Genomic DNA, 17,017 nt, shown 5'->3' with positions numbered 1-17,017 from the left:
ACACTTTTTAAAATGTTTTTAATTGTCTGTTGTTTTTAATCATGGGGCCAAATTTATATATATCTTTTTAATTGTATTTTAATGTTTGTAGTTTATGTTTTTACTTGGCTGTTCACCGCCCTGAGTCCTCAGGGAGAAGGGCGGTATACAAATTTAAAAATAAATAAATAAATAAATAAATCTCCACTAAAGCAGACTTCTCTAAACTTGGGCCACTTTAAGACTTGTGGACTTTAACTCCCAGAATCCCTCAGCCAGTGTGGATGAGAAATGCATGAGAAAGGGCTTTTTTTAGCCTGTGCGCAGCTCACCCCTTGCCTGAAGCAACTCAAGGAGATGGCAGTGGCAATCATCCTGTGAGGGGACCCAGGTTCGGCCACCCACCAGCACCTTGGTTGAAGCATGGCCTTGCGGGTGAGCGAGTGAAGCGAAGATGGGAGCTATTGGGGTTTGATGTTTGTTTATTTATTTATTTGTCAGATTTATATGCCCCCCTTCTCCCGTAGGACTCGGGGTGGCTCACAACAGTAAAACAACCCGACAATAGATAAGGATGAAATAATATTAAAAACCAATTTAAAATCCCCAAATCCCCAAGTAAAAAAATCCACGGCAGATCAGGGAAGTTGCTGAAAGAGCCATGTCTTTAGGTCGGCGCGGAAAGTGCAGATGTTCCACAAGAGTCCATGTTTCTTCGTATTGGGTAAATTAATTGCTCACCCCAGCTCTATATGCTACCGAGTGTTCTGACCTAGGCCTCCCAAGATCATGAAGCAGACTTGTCCCAATAAAACCTCTTTTATTTAAATTAAAGGGAATTCCTCTCCAGCAAAGCCCTGGCAAACAGTCCTTCCTGAGATTTCATGACTACACACCTTTATCAGGCTTGGAGAGTTGCCAGGCCGATATCTTTCAAACGCCACTCTGTAGCAGCAATTACTCGGCAAGAAGTCAGGAACAGATCTTCACCCTAATGAATTGAACCAATTGTCTCCTGCAAACTCCCCTCCCCTTCGCTCCTCTTTATTCCCTCTGGGAGGGGCCATTCTGTCTACCTGTGGCTTTACTCCCGAGTAAGCCCTGGTTCCTTAGCTGTTCCCTTCTCCTGGCAGCTCTGTGCATGCGCACATCGGGAACAGGATCCAGCTGTTCTTCTGCCCCACTGATGTCCGACTCTGAAGGCAGCTGATAACTATTAGATGGCCCTGGCCCCATCTCTGCCTCTGATGCAGAGCCCTCATCAGAGCCTTCCCCAGACTCCAGGACTGACCCATGTTCCTCCCCAACCTTCTCACTGTCCGAGTCTGCCAGCAGCTCTGTTGGCCACTGGCAGGCCACCACACTGAGCAATTACATTCTTTGATTTTGATTCCACTGTACCCTCATCAGTTGTCACTTCCAGCCTCATTGGGAGAGTCTTTTAATTCAGCTGGAACCATTTCCCACAATGTCCCAAAGTTGCTTTTTCAAAAGGCAATTGGACTTTAGTTTTCCTTGAAGACATTATGCTTCTCGTGCAAGAAGCTTCTTCAGAACTGAAGAAGCTTCTTGGATGAGAAGCGAAATGTTTTCAGGAAAAAAAACAAAGCCCAGTTGCCTTTCGAAAAAGCAACTTTGGGACAACTATGACCTGGATGACTGAGAATCTCCATAGACATAGCCCATCATCTTTTCCCCCCTCTACTTTGCCTGTAACGTTAGCCTTCTACCATCAAATATTCTCTAGAATTTATATTTTCTTTCATCCAGATAGAATGAAGCTATTCTTGTAGTTCCACTACACGTTCCACTACAGCAAAAAGTCTTTACGTTTATCTTCTAGTTTTCTGTTTTGTCTCTTTTTTATTTTATTTGCCTTTAGATTCTCTGATTTCCTATCCCTCAATTATCTAAATATCCCGTGTTGTAACATCTTACCAAATGTGGTGATCTAGATACTATTTCAAAAGAAAATTTCGTTGACCAACCACCCGCCATTGAAAAGTGCAACATCAAGAAAACATTCAAGTTAATGGAAACAAGTCTTTATTAAGTAACTTTTTAATATCAGAAAAATAAAACTCTTATAATTCTCTTTACAGCAAATATATAATATCAGTGCTTTGGCCATCATAAGTTAAAGGCCCTTTATCATAAAATATATGCTTTTTTTAAACTTTACTCAAATTGAATTTATAATCCCTATGACCTTTCTACATATACATAACAAAAAGAGTGTAGTAAAATTAGCAAATACTAAACCATATTGAGAGCTTTGTCATTCTGAAGTCTGTGGTTTATAGAAAGAGTACACGCATCTAATGTTGTATCCTTGGCTTATTAGCTGCAGTGTACAATGCAACAATATACAAAATACATGCTTGGTAAATGGGATTGTTCATATCTACAAGACTCGGCTAAAGATTAAGATTTCAATACTGACATTTAACTATTCTACAAGCTATTAGCGTTAAAGTTATGCATCTCATAATGTAATAATAATATTATATGCCATCAAGGCAACTTTTATACTGAAAAAAAATCATAAAATAAAAACCGTTATCTGTAAACTTTTTTTTTTTATACGAAATGTAACTCTTTCAAGTGGAAAATAAAAAATAAAGATTTCTGTATATTCACTAGTTCAATACACGTAGAATTTGCTATTCTGAGAAAAAAATTATTTCACCTTGGGAAGATATTGCTCAAAAAAAGAGAGGGAGTAAGAGGAAGGACAGATAGAGAAGTTTTTTTTAAAAAAAGGAGAAAGAGGAAGAGGGAGGAGGAGGAAGAAGAAAAAAAATGAAACCCATCAGAACGTCTGAGTGTTCTTTTAAAAATGCCAGCACAGATTTGGGAAAATTCTGAGGATGAAGTGCTGGAAGGAGAAACATCCACAGGCTGAAATGTACATTAAAGAAATCAATAGAGGTCATTTTTTTTTCCCTTGATAAGAGGGGAAGTGTAGTTTTGAAATGAAATAAACCGTTTTGCTGGGTCTCAATCACTGCTATTTACCATTGAATGATACAAAAACATGGATGTTACTCCTTTCTCCCCCCTCTCCCCGTATGATTAAAAACCAAAAGACAAGTTTCACATAATGTGCAAGTTGTGGTTGTAACATAAAAATGATTCACATTTTCTTATACTCTTGATATTCGCTAAAATAGTTAATTTAAGAACACCTTGATCACATGAGCCAATGGAATGTCAGCATCCTCATCCTAGACACGAGGGTCGGAAACCCCTCTCACCTTCCCCGTCCTCCCACCACGGGGGGGGGGGGGGTCCGCAAGAAGCAGGAATGGGTGGAGAAGGGGATCCTTACGGACACATCCTAAAGTGACAATTCACAGCATGAATTGCATCTTGTGTGATGAACACCAAGGGAACAGAGGGAGGCCTTCCTTTCAATGGAAGGTAGTAGCAATTCACGTGTAAAGAGCATTATTATCTAAGATGCTCTCCGCAAATAAATAACCAAACTGCTACAAATGGGGTCCCCCCCCATGTCAGGGGCTGGAGCTCCCGTGTCCCTTGGCAATGATTTGAAACAAAGAAGGCTTTTCCAGGCTTCAGCAATGGAAGACCTACACGTTCCTGATTCGCTTAAAGATGCCTCAAATTGCATACTGGATGAGAAGAGGCTCATCCCTCATACGCCCCTTCGGTTGGCCCTCCACGAACCATGATCCGGTTAATAAAAACTTCTCGCTGGGCGATTACTCGCTCGGATGGCAGGAAACCAATCAACGGGCGGTAAAATTATTTGCAACGTTAGGTTAAATGAAGCCTGTTATTGTTGTGTAAAGAGGGGGGAAAAAAGCATCCCCAAACCTGCTCTGAAAAAACTGGCAGTGTAAAGAAGGCAGCACTGGAAGTTATTTTGAAACATTCATGATCCTTTGCACTGTTTCTCCCCTCAATAAGAGTTTCTACGCTCAGGGGCTACGCGAGACTTCGCTTTCACTGCCGTTATTAGAAATACTTTGTCAAGATCTGGACAGACTGCGAATGCTCACTGTACACTCCCACTCCGAAAAACAGATCTAAGGCCATAAGACCTCCCAACAACACCACAGCTTCCTTCCAGGACTTCGCTAGAGGTACCACAGCTGCAACCAAAATGGAGAAAGACTGGCTTAGGCCTATAAGATTAACTGAACAAGCCTTTTTTTTGTTTTTTGTTTTTTGTTTTTTTGAAAAGAGTACATGCTTTTCAAACAACTGTTAGCCTAATCTCAAGAAAGCCCAGTAACAGTCTGAGTTCATTATAAGTTTACTTAGGGGGTACCATTACATCCAAGCCATTAAGAGTTTAAAAAGTCCATATATAATATCTCTATATATTTAAGAGTGAATTTGAATCGCCTGAGTAACAGCTGTCTGGCAAACTGGACACGATGGTGCTTCTTTTTCACAGATCTTGTTGGCACACTCCATGCAGAAAAGGTTGTGGCCACATGGAACCAGGGCAGCGATTACTTCGTTCTCAAAACAGATCACGCAGTCGTGCTTCCGTCTTAACTCCGGAGGGGAACTAGATGTGGAGCCACCATTGGAAGAAGAGTAGCTGTTGGTACCGTTGGAAAAGGCAGGGATATAGATGGGAAGGCCAACCTGGTTGACGGTGCTGGGAGGGTCGCTTCTCACTCTGCGGGCGAGGGGATGTTCCAAGGTCTCGGGAAATGTCGGTGACAAGCGAGGGGTGGATGGCTGGCTCCCTTTCCGCGGAGATTTCACATTACTAGCAGGTTCGCTACCAAAACTGGAGAGTGGGTTGACGGGTTCGAAAGGTGTCCAGATGGTCTGAGAAGGGGTTGGCAAGGAATCGTAGGCGGGAGAGTCGACGGCCAGATCCTCTGCCCCCACGGAAGGTAAGGTCTCTCCAAACCAAAAATTGCCAGTACTGAATGGACTGGTTGGGCTGAAGTCAGCCAACCTATTGCTTCCGAAGTAGGAGTCGGTGGAACCGCTTCCTAGGGAACTGGAGCTGTCGTTTCTGTAATTGGAAATCATCCGGGTGCGACTGGGAGGTGGGACTGGGTGGGAAGTAAGCCAGGCAGATCCAAGGTTTCCTCCTTCAAAACTGACATCTGTACCATTGTAATGGAAATCGTTTTCTTCGTTGAGCTCAATGTAGTTTCCAGTGCGCATGGCGATGTGCATCTCTATCTCTTCCCGGGCCCGGTCTACGTTTTCAGGCATACCGGTTACCTCAAAAACTGGCTCTTTGTCTCTACTGGGAGTAACTATGTAGGTATGGGTTTGCTGCTGAATTCTTTTGATCGTAGCGCCTTTGGGACCAACCACCAGCCCGACGACACGGTAAGGCACCCTGACCTGGACTGTAGTCTGGCCTGGCAGGTTGGGGTTACAAGGCAGCCCTCCCAGAGCAGGGCCATTCTTGTTGCGCGAAGCTCTTATCATGGAGAAGTGCTCAGCAGCAGAAAGAATTTCCCTTTTGGCCATGGCGACGTCTTCTTTGCGGCCGGTGACCACGAAAACGGGCTCTTCTCCACGCACAGGGGTCTTGATGTAGGTATTGGTTTTGGCTCTCAGGGCCTTTATTTTGCAACCTGCAGCAAGTAGACAGAAACAAACAAAATAAACATTTTAAGAGATTTAATTTCATTTTTAGCCATTAAAAAAAAACACTCATCTTCTAAGTTACAGGTAGTCCTCAACTTATGACTGGTTGTTTAGCAATCTTTCAATGTTACAACAGACCCCCCCCCCTCAAAAAAGGAAGTTATGACCACTTCTGAAGTTCCAATGGCCGCTACTCCCTGTGGTCACATGACCACATTATGGGTGCTTGACAAACAGTCCACGTTTATAGCTGTTTGCAGCATCTTGTATCACATGATCACAATTTATGATGTTTTCACTGAAAACCGGTATTTACTACCAGTTTTTGGCAAAAACTCCCTACATTGAGCAATGAGATTATTTAATGGCTGCACATTTGCTTAATGACCACTGGAAAAAAAAGATTGTAAAACAACTTACAACCATACTGGGCAGGCTCTATTATGGTCATAAGCTAAAGGCTGCCTGTATTTTTAAGGTCTCTATGATCCACAATATATTCAAGCTAAATCCAACAGAAGTCCTTTCTTTGTCAAGGCAAGTAACTTCACAGAGATTAGTATCCCCATTCTCTGCAAAAGTTGATGCTTCTGGGAATAAATGCCACATCAGGTTTGCAAATTAATAAGCTAAAGGTATCTTTAGCAGATTCCTGGCTCACCTAAACAAATTACTCAATTGTGGTTTGTACAAATAAAACAGAGATCCAGCTTTTGAAAAAAACCTGTCAGATGGACTACTTAAAGATAATTCTTTACAAGCAAATGATTATACAGAAGCCATTTTACTGTTATTTCCTGAATTTCTTCTATCTTTATAATGTCCTTCTCGCCACGAAGCATTACTTTTAATCACTGCATATTAATACTAATTTGACTGTGTTAAAATTAATGACTAAATTAATTAAACAAGTAATGACTACATTAAGAAAAGCCAGGAACCCTTTCTGAAGGAAGTTAATCAAGGAAAGCTCCCAACAACAAAAAGATTAAGGCTGAATGTAGAATGTAAGGATGAATAAAACATGAAAACTGATGTGTTAGCTGGAAGAACAAGCAAATGCGTGGTCAACGTTTGAAGGATATAGAAGGAAAAACAGATGAAAAAACTCTATATAGAGATCAGGTGGACCACACACAAAGACACCTGACTGACGGTTACAGAAACAAAAACATATATTTGGTTAAGAAGTGTTAAAGAACAAAACTGAAGGTTTTATATTAGTGGCTTAAGAACAAGCTTTGCTGATTGATTGCATTAAGGTAAAGGAAGCCGAAAAACTGATTTCCAGAAGAAGGAGCAAGGGGCGTGCTCGAAACACTATGATTCAGTCTCTAGGCAGATCCGACTGTAGCAACCCTTGTCTGGCCGATGCCACAACCACACTGGAGAAAACGATGAAACAAATGTCCATTGGATCAGTGACTACAACACAAAATTTCACATACTGACTCTCAGGAACATCATGAACAATTTGCTAAAATTATTCACTGGAAACTTTTGCAGAGATTTGGATTGGAATGTTGCAAGAACCATGGGACCACCAAGTTGAGAAGTTTTGGGAAAATGAGTGGGTTGAGATCTTATGGGATTTTTAAGATCCAGTCAGACAGACAGCCATCTTGTTCATCATGTGCCTGATATAATGGTTATTGGAAAAAAGAAAGTCACTGATGCTGTTCAACTAGGTGGTGCAAGATTGAGGAAAAACAATTGGAAAATATAAAATATCGGGACTTAAAGTTCCAAGTTGAATGCTTATAGAAAAAGAAATCTGTTGTTATACCAATCGTGATTGGAACTCTTGGAGTAATAACTAAAGAACTTCCTTGATATCTGGACATATTGAATTTATCAGACCTGAACAATTTAACTTTACAAAATCTGACCCTGCTTGGAATTGACTATAATCTTAGATGTTACCTTAGTAATTCTTAGGTCCTTGGTTAGAACTAAGTTTCCACCAGTCGTAGAGTAATAATTTAATAATTATTTTAATAATAATTTATTAAGCTTTTATGCTACCCAGTTTAGCAACTATGGATGGCTGACAGCAATTGAAGAAATCGCAATGAAATATAAAAATAAAGAAACCTCAATATTTCTACAGGTTTAATCTTGCAGTATGTAGAAAGCTATGTAAGGCTACATTATTATGTATGTGAAGTTCAAAAGAAGCATTTTTGGATAATCCGCCTTTTAACCAATTTCTTCAAATCAAGTTAATCTGTCAATTGCACATTTTTGCAAAGTAATTATTAAAACACAGAATACTGACCAATTGAACAAATACAGATTACAGGAGATTAATGAATAAAAATAAAATAAAAGCAAAAGCAAAATAATTGTTTAAATGTTGAAATAACTACCGGTATGTCATAGCTCCGTCATGGCGAAGCTATGGCATGTGTGCTACAGGTGGCACGTGGAGCCATTTCTGCAGGCATGCGAGCCGTTGCCCTAGGTCAGCTCCACCATGCATGTGCGCGTGCCTCCCACCGGCCAGCTGATTTTTGAGTCTCTGCCGTGCATGCGGGAGACGCACACACATGCCAATGCCACCCCTCCCCTCCCCTCCCCGGAGTCTCCACATGGCCCATTTTGGATGCCAGGTATGTACAGGGCTCGCGCAGAGGCTCTGTGAGGGCAAAAAATGGGCGTCCCAGAAGTCCAGAAAGAGGCCATTTCCAGCCTCTGGAGGACCTCAGGAGGGCCAGGGGAGCCTGTTTTCACCCTCCTGGAGGCTCCAAGAAAGCCTCTGGAGCCTGTGGAGGGCAAAAAAACGGGCCTCCTGGAAGTACCAGAAGTCTCGGTAGGGCCAGGGGAGCCAGTTTTCGCCATCCTGGAGGCTCCAGGAAAGCTTCCTGAGCCTGGGGAGGGCAAAAAACAGGCCTAACAGAAGTTCGGAAATGGCACATTTCCGGCCTCTGGAGGCTTCAGGGAGGCCTGCTAGGCCCAAAATGGGGCGTGGGGGGTTATGTGCGCCTGCACAGGGGGGGGGATGGGGAAGTGCGGGGGGTGGTCACATGCACCTGCGCAGGGGGTGGGGCAGTGTGTGAGTTTATGCACGCATGCCCAGGGGGCAGAGCATGCAGTGGGGGCATTGTATTATGGGTGTGGGCATGCACGCGCTATCGTGCATGCCCTTTTGGCACCCGAGGGAAAAAAGGTTGGCCATCACTGTCATAACTGAAGAGAACAGAAAAGAAGCTACTGATAAAGCTTGTACACCTGAGTTTTGGGAAGGTAGGTTATTAGGAAAATGAACTTTAACTTGCTCCTTAGAGCTATTAAGTATTGGGACAGTTTCCAACACAGATTCTGCATTCTCTTTCACTCAAGACTTTCTTAAAATAAAGATTTAAGTCTTACGTAGGATGTGTTCTTCCAAACAAACCCATAACCAGAAGTTTGATTCTCACTGGTTCAAGGTTGACTCAGCGTTCTGTTCTTCCGAGGTTGGTAAAATGAGGACCCAGATTGTTTGAGGCAATAGGCTGACTTTGTAAACCGCTTAGAGTGGGCTGTAAGGCACTGTGAAGCGGTATATAAGTCTTAAGTGCTATGTGAAACCAGGAACTTTCTAGTATGGATAGATTTTTGTTGTGGCTCCGACCCCCGAGGCCAACTTATCGGAGGGAGAAGGCTCCGAACATGAAGGAGAGTAGTTGGCCAGGCCTCCCTCTCCAGGACCCTCCTCTCTGGCAATGCCTCAAGTGTCTCCCGTAGAAGAGATTGGCCAGGAGCCAGATATCTCCTCACAGTCGGACAGTGAAGGAGATAAGTCTTGGCTGGATCCACGCCAGCGTCGGAGAGACAAGCGCACGCAACAGAAAAGGAGGCGTGCCAGAGATTAAGCTGAGTCACTGGACCACACCCCACAGGGGATATAAGGGGGTGAAGTGGCCATTTAGACTCTGTGACGGACAAAACTACTATCGAGTCACATTGCATCTTTGGAAACAACATTATCTGCCTTGGATTTAATTACCGCCTGGACTTGACAATTCTTGAACTGTGTGTATCTTGTTTATGAGTAAAGTTCTTGGCAAGCAGCTACTGGGTTGCTGCCAATCCTCTTATCGAAAGAATTGGTTGTCTGCCAGTTTATTTAACCCCCGGCTGTCTGTTTGTGTGTGTGTGTGTGTGTGAGATGGGGACAGAACAATTTTTTGGTAGGAGGCATGATTCATCTTGGTCCTAGCTGTGTCTCCCACTTTTGTATTCAATTCTGTATGAACAAGGCGGTGCTTCCAGGGTTTGGCGTGAATGCATATGTGACCAAAGGTGACCAAATTTATAGATTGGCTTTCTGATATAGGGCTATATAGGAATGACACCTTCAGTGTGAGTATTGTATAGAGAAGGCATGAGTTTGCATGGGTCTCAAACCAGAGATAGCATAGCAACAGCAATAGCACTTAAGACTTGTCTACCGCTTCATAGTGCTTTATAGGGCTTCCTAGGTGGTTTACATTGTCAGCATTTTGCCTCCAACAATCTGGATCCTCATTTTACTGACTTTGGAAGAATGGAAGGCTGAGTCAACCTTGAACCGGTCAGGATCAAACTCCTGGTTATGAGCAAAGTCAGACTGCAATCCTGCATTCTAACCACTGCACCACCAGGACTCCTATGAGAGGAGAGATTCCAAGCCTGAAAGGTCTTTAACAGATGTTAATTAGATAAAAGAGTTAATGATCAGACCAAAAAAGCTCAATCGAGTGTGGATACCAACCAAAAACTGCCTGAGAATGGAATGGGTGGGAACAAGACCAAGGTCTTGAGATATGGGAGAAAAACAAACAAAAAAATTAAACACAGCCTTTGATGGATAGGAGCCAAGACCAAAAAAACCCCCCAAAACAAAACCCACCTTCAAACAAGCTAACGTTTAATTCTATTTACAGGACTAAGAATGCTGGGTAGGAGGCCATGTGCAGCCTTGTATAATTGCCAAGAGTTCCTTTGAAAATGCTCCATGGGGAATGCTCCACAGGGAAGAAGCAGGTGCAAGAGGCAGGTCTGAGCTCCGTCTCCTGCCCCATGAGGACAAATCCTTCCCAGTGAGAAGTGTGAGCTAAGAAAGGGGAAGAGTGAGGGATGGTGAAAAGGTGTTCAGCTTGGCCTTCAAGAGATTCATGGAAACAATGTGCAAATGTGCACCTGATGACATTTTCTCTGAAGAGCAGAAATGGCTGGGGTGGGGGGGAACCTATAGGCTGTGCTGTCTGTGCAAGGAGAAATATGTCTCCCAGAGTATCTTCATCTCAATCTAACTGCTACGGAAGCTAGCACTGATGCCTGGATTACAAGAATATTGACGTTATGCCCAGTGGTGGGTTTCACATTTTTTTTTACTACCGGTTCTGTGGATGTGGCTTGGTAGGTGTCGCATGGCTTGGTGGACATGGCAGGGGAAGGATACTGTAAAATCTCCATTCCCACCCCACTCCAGGGGAAGGTTACCGCAAAATCCCCATTTTCTCCCGATCAGTTGGGACTTGGGAGGCACAGAATAGATGGGGGCGGGGCCAGCCAAAGGTGGCATTTACCTGTTTTCCGAACTACTCAAAATTTCCGCTACCGGTTCTCCAGAACTGGCCAGAACCTGCTGATTATGCCACCTCTGATTATGCCTTGAAACAATGCATCAGACCCAACTACCCACCTCCAGAACTGCAAGGATGAAGGAAAGAAGTGGACTTGGTTCCACCTTGTTTATAAATAAAGCAAAATTGTACATAACCTCATGAATCAGTGCCCCATAGAAGGCTTAAAAGTCTGCATTGTTTTGTTTACAACATTAACTCAAGACCATTTACATGCAGCCAATAGGTGCAATGCACTTAATGAGTTTAGACTGAGCAATCTGTCCAATGAGTTCCCAAACTTAGTCTTCAGGCATCTGTCATCACAGTGAGCCATGGCAGCAATGAGCTGAAGGAGCAGTCCTAAACCAGATTTTGGGGTGAATGTCCATAATGGAAGTCACTGAAAGACCAGAATGGACAGGCAAAGTCAGACAATGTAACTTTGAGAGAAACAAATGCTAGAAGCAGAATGGGACCACTTGCCACAGCCAACTCGCCGCGGGACAATTCAACAGATACAAAAGTTAAATTAATTTTGACGGAACTGTGACCAGTAATTAAAATTAATTTTAATTAATTCAATCCAGAAATACAAGAGTTATAATAATTTTGATAAAAACGTGGTCACCAATTGTAAAAGTAACTGAATGGAACAATTGATAAAATGTTGAATTGAACTATGGTGAGTTGTCCCAGACCTGGTGCCGAAGAACCACTACCATGGTGGTCAGATAAAAACCGCAAAATCTGGAACAACTTGGTGAAAGTGCAGCCTTAACAAAGGATACTGTCCATGAAAGCTGGTGGTTTGTCATTCGAAAGAAAAGATGTTGAACAAATTGAACACAGAGGGATTAGCTGGCAGGATTACAATAAAGACCCATCTGACATGCTAAACTGAAGATGAGAAAAAGGTGCTTGCTGAACTCTTAACGGAATTAAGCTACAAGGAACGAATAAAAGTGGATATTACAGAAACCAGAAAATACAGCTATCAACATATCTGTATCATCAACGTGAATTCTGAGAAGCCTTGTAGAGCAATGAAGAAGTCAAGTAGTAGGATTCAATCAAGTAAACAAAAGGCTTGTTTAAGCTCTTGATGATAGTTCTGTGCAAGCATATCATCCATTTATGTGACACATACAAGCTACAATGATGAATGTGCATTCCTTGACCCACTAAACTACAACTCCCAGCAGAACCAGCCAGCATGACTCATTAGGTTCCCTAATCCTTGTATATAGCCTCCTTTAAGGGATGCAACCACTGGAACAGGAGGAGGAGGGGAGAAAGTGAGTTTGAAGGCTGAAACTGGGCACAAACTATCTTGCCAGCCTAGTCATCTCACCCCAGCCCCTGCACACTGTTCTGTTCTGCCTGATTTCTTTCTCGGTGAGATTGGTTTTCAAATCTGGCGAATGCAGAGACTTTGATTCTTTCCATTTAAGTTTCTGTCACTCTGGTATAAAATTTTTTCCCAAAAATAAGACATCTCCTGATAATAAGCCCAATCGGACTTTTGAGTACATGCACTAAAATAAGCCCCCCTGAAAATAAGCCCTTGCCGAAAATATTTAAACGCATGCACAGCTGGTCCCCGCCATTTCCTCTGGTTTCCTCCGTGTGCCCCAAAATAATAAGGCCAAGCATTTATTTCAGGGTTCAAAAAAATATAAGACAGGGTCTTTTTTTGGGGAAACACGGAAGAACAGGATAGAAACTTTGAAAAACTTGAGTGCTATTCAGGTCTGGACCTATGAATAACTTTAAGGAATATTTTTTTTTCCTGAGGAGGATGATTAGAGCCTGTTACCCAACCATCAGCTATGCCCCATTTACAACATCTGTTCTGTCAATCATCCTTGGTCTCCAATCATTGCCACAAAAATGTCAAATACTTTGAAAGTTTCCAAACTTGAAAGTGGAGTCATCCAAAACAAATACATACAAAGTCACTTATTTCAAATGTTTTATTTTCTGAACTTGAACTCTATTAATCTAAACAAAAGGAAATATTGCCTATTACATATATGGAAAAGTTTAAAGCTATAAATATTCCCCAGAATGGAGAAGAGAGAAGGGGTGCGCAATTAATTCCTTCAAAGTCACATTTAGGAACAATCTATTAATTGTAAGCAACTTCCTCTATGAATTTTTTCTACAGGAACAGTGCTCCTGTAGTATATACATATACTATTCTGTTCCATTTCACTTTACTCTATATACTTTACATATGTGTGGGTATATATTCACAAAAATGATACATGTTTTGACTGCTCTACACTCAACAAGAAATATACACAATGGGCTCAAAAATGTTCTTACAAGTAGCGAAAAAGTATTTTTTTAAAAAATAACTGTACATTAATCTTACAAAGTTTTTTTTCGGAGGGGATTGAATACAAGGGGTAACAAAGACAAAAGAAATAATCAAGTACTCTTGTGATTGTATTTTATGGCATGCTGTATTAGGATCTGTGTTTACAAACAATAAAATAACTGACTTTTGTGAAATATCTTGAAGCAATTAGTCCATAGAAGGTGAAGATAATGGTGCTTTTTTTTTTTTTTTTTTAGCTGTCCTCAGTAACCTCAATATCATACTGGCTGTATAGTGCTATGGTATCTATCTGTGCACTAGGCCAGGGGTCTCCAACCTTGGCAACTTTAAGCCTGGCGGACTTCAACTCCCAGAATTCCACAGCCAGCTTTGCTGGCTGTGGAATTCTGGGAGTTGAAGTCCACCAGGCTTAAAGTTGCCAAGGTTGGAGACCCCTGCACTACACAATGCTTAAAAGACCAAGATAATCTAGATGTGGCTGTTCCTAAATTGTGACAACAGCTTGAACAGCAGTGAACAGGTTAAAAAAAACCCCAAACACCCGGCAGTATGTGGGCAGATGAGTTATTAAAACCTTCTTTCAAAGTACTAATAGGGAACAGATAAACATGCCCGACGAGTCAATCACATTTTTCTCTGCTTGCATAACAGCAGGAAAGATCAAATTGTTAGCATGCTAACTACATACAAGCATACTAATGTTTCCCTAAATTACAAGTCTCTCTTGTAAAATAAGAGAGAGAGAGAGAGAGATTAGAAGATGGCGTGGAAGCCAGAAGCCTGTTCTTACTAGTGGGTTCTGCTTGGGGTTTCCGTATTTCTCTTTCTTCGGGACAGTGGCAAGCAAAGTGTGATAGGCTCAACATTTTGGAAGTAATAATTGTTGCTGGCTAGGATTACTCATTGTAAGGAAGCTCTAAATTTACTCCCTGACTCTTTTCCTGATATTATCTTCCTGTGGTTGACTCCTACTACCGGAAGTAGTTCTGGAACGGCGCCAGAAATGTTGGTCCAGATTAAATCCTAATGTTATTTGAGCTAATAAAAGAGTGTAATACCGTAAAGACTAAGGGACATGTTCTACTACCTTGGAAGGATATTACATTTGTTAATCATAACACAAAACATTCCACCAACTTTGGCAATTTGGCAATTTAAAAGCCCTAGTTCAAGAATTGCTCATCTCTGTAGAAACACACTCCATTTCTTTTTCTTTTTTTAAAAAAAAATGCCAGGAGCCATGCTCTCAAAAACAAGAGACCTGAGAGAAGAGGGAAAATTTACTCAATAATAGCTCCAAAAATACACAATACTATCAAAGACATTATTTATAAGCATTAGCAACTGCTTCTGAATTGGTCCATTTTTATTTTATTTTCTTGCTGGATGTAAAGCACTGTTTCCAAGCAGAACACTGGAATAGAATTTCTCACCCTAATCTGTACCAGCTACAGGCTGCTATATTTTATTTGAGGACTTCTGTGAAACTGAGAAGCACCATATGCGAAGCAGTACCTCATTCATTTCCTACCAAGCTCCAAAGATGAATCACTTTTACATTTTACTCAAGTCTTATATAAAGCATCTTATCCATTATGCTTCTTTGGGGGGGGGGATTTACATGTCCTGAAATGGCCACAGTTAGACAAAGGTCGTCCAGAATAATACAATACGTGACGTAGCTATGTGATATTTCTTACGGTTGCATAAAGGTGCTTTAAAACAAATAGTATAGTTGACTTGAACTTGGCAAACCTTATCTAGTTCTTGACTTACGACCAGTTGCTTAGCAACTGCTCAAAGTTACAACAGATCCCCCCTCCCCTCATTTAGGAATCTTGAAGAAAAATTGCATGGCTGGAACTACCTTTCCACCAGACTCCACATAAAGTTCCTCTGGCCTCAACATGCTTTAACATGACTGGATGGAGGGGAATATTTGTACGGTAGCTCAGGGTTAAAATCAGAGGTCCTTGGTGCTCTCTGAGATTAGCGGAGTGTTACCTAGTTTTGGTAATGAAACACCTGCAAAATGGGTGTCAAACTCTCTGCATCACGTTGCCGTCATGTGCTATTTTGTGACATTTTCCCCATTTGCTGAGCTGGGCAGGGGGCGTGCATGTGATGCATCCGGCCCGCCGGCCACTAATTTGACACCCGTGGTCTGCAAGAAAGCAACCCAGTTCAGAGAGCACCAAGGATCTCTCACATATGAAGGGGTTATGGACCTTTATTTCCTCATGGTCAACTACCTTTAAAAAGTCACATAGCATACCAGGGGGTGTGGAGATTCAATGGCACAGCAGCTGAGTCAGACCACAACCATGACATCCCTTCTCTGTACATGGGCAAACCCATGTTTAGCTTATTACTTCAAGTATGTAGGAAACAGATTCCAGAGCTGTGACCCGCAGGAAAAGAGGTGAAGGAAATGTAAGACAACGGGTACCAAGATGCTAAAGCAAACAAACATCGCTTTCATTCTGAAACATAAGGCATAATGTCTTCTCTTGCCAGTTGGCTTCTTCTAAGTTGATGCCTTTGGTAAATATGAACAATCCTAAAAGGAATTTTTTAAAAACCCATAGGCCTTTTGTACGATTTCCCAAAGTTTTTTTTTTTTTTTAAATCAGATTGTAGTCTAAACACAGCAGTTTCTCCTAATGAAGACTTGACAGTTGTTTTCCCATATACAGTGATGCTCTCTACCAGATAACATCAACATCTTTCTCAGATTCCAGGCTACAATATATAAAGAAGGTATCATGAAAGGGAATAACAAATGTTTAACATAAATAGGCTTATTACCAACTCACTCCTCCTTGCTAAGACAGCAAATCTTGAGGCTAACTAGCACAAGGGAAGCCTTGTTTCTGGTTTAAGAGAAGAAGTTATGTCTGGTATCTGATGAAAGGCAAATTGGAGCTGAGGTTACAAACTAATTTTTGCCATCACCATCCCTACACAAAGCACACAGCATCAAAGAAGAAGCAACTCCACAATACCATTATCCCTCTTGAGCTGGAGAATTGTTACACTTCCTAAATTCTCTATTATCTCTCAGGATATCTGTTTAAGCTTAGCTCAGTGGCTAAGATGCTGAGCTTGTTGATCGAAAGGTTGGCAGTTCAGTGGTTCGAATCCCTAGTGCCACGTAATGGAGTGAGCTCCCATTACTTGTCCCAGCTTCTGCCAACCTAGCAGTTCAAAAGCATGTAAAAAATGCTAGTAGAAAAATAGGGACCACCTTTGTTGGGAAGGTAACAGCGTTCCGTGTGCCTTTGGAGTTTAGTCATGCCGGCTACATGACCATGGAGACATCTTCGGACAGCGCTGGCTCTTCGGCTTTGAAAGGGAGATGAGCACCGCCCCCTAGAGTCAGGAACGACTAGCACGCATGTGCGTGGGAAATCTTTACCTAAATGGCAGTCAAAGTCCTTGACCACTGGATAGTTCTAAGGATTACATTCTTGCAAGAACGTGAATTTGAGGGACAGTGGTACTA

The 17,017-nt window shown here is 42.0% G+C and overlaps 1 protein-coding gene across 1 annotated transcript in view; it reads right to left on the bottom strand.

The window, feature by feature from the left end:
- Positions 1-2,008: 2,008 nt before the first annotated feature.
- The window catches only part of MEX3C (mex-3 RNA binding family member C), a 39,773-nt gene continuing 24,764 nt past the window's right edge, over positions 2,009-17,017 (bottom strand). The window contains exon 2 of the mRNA XM_070938933.1: positions 2,009-5,561. Coding sequence (XP_070795034.1) covers positions 4,333-5,561 — 1,229 coding nt within the window. The 3' untranslated portion in view covers positions 2,009-4,332. The remainder of the gene's footprint in view (positions 5,562-17,017) is intronic.

Source organism: Pituophis catenifer, unplaced genomic scaffold (genome assembly GCF_029215685.1).
Source record: "Pituophis catenifer annectens isolate HBS135680 unplaced genomic scaffold, rPitCat1.0.hap2 SCAF_2, whole genome shotgun sequence".
In the NCBI taxonomy this organism is placed as follows: Eukaryota; Metazoa; Chordata; class Lepidosauria; order Squamata; family Colubridae; genus Pituophis; species Pituophis catenifer.
This window is presented reverse-complemented; position numbering and strand designations above follow the sequence as displayed.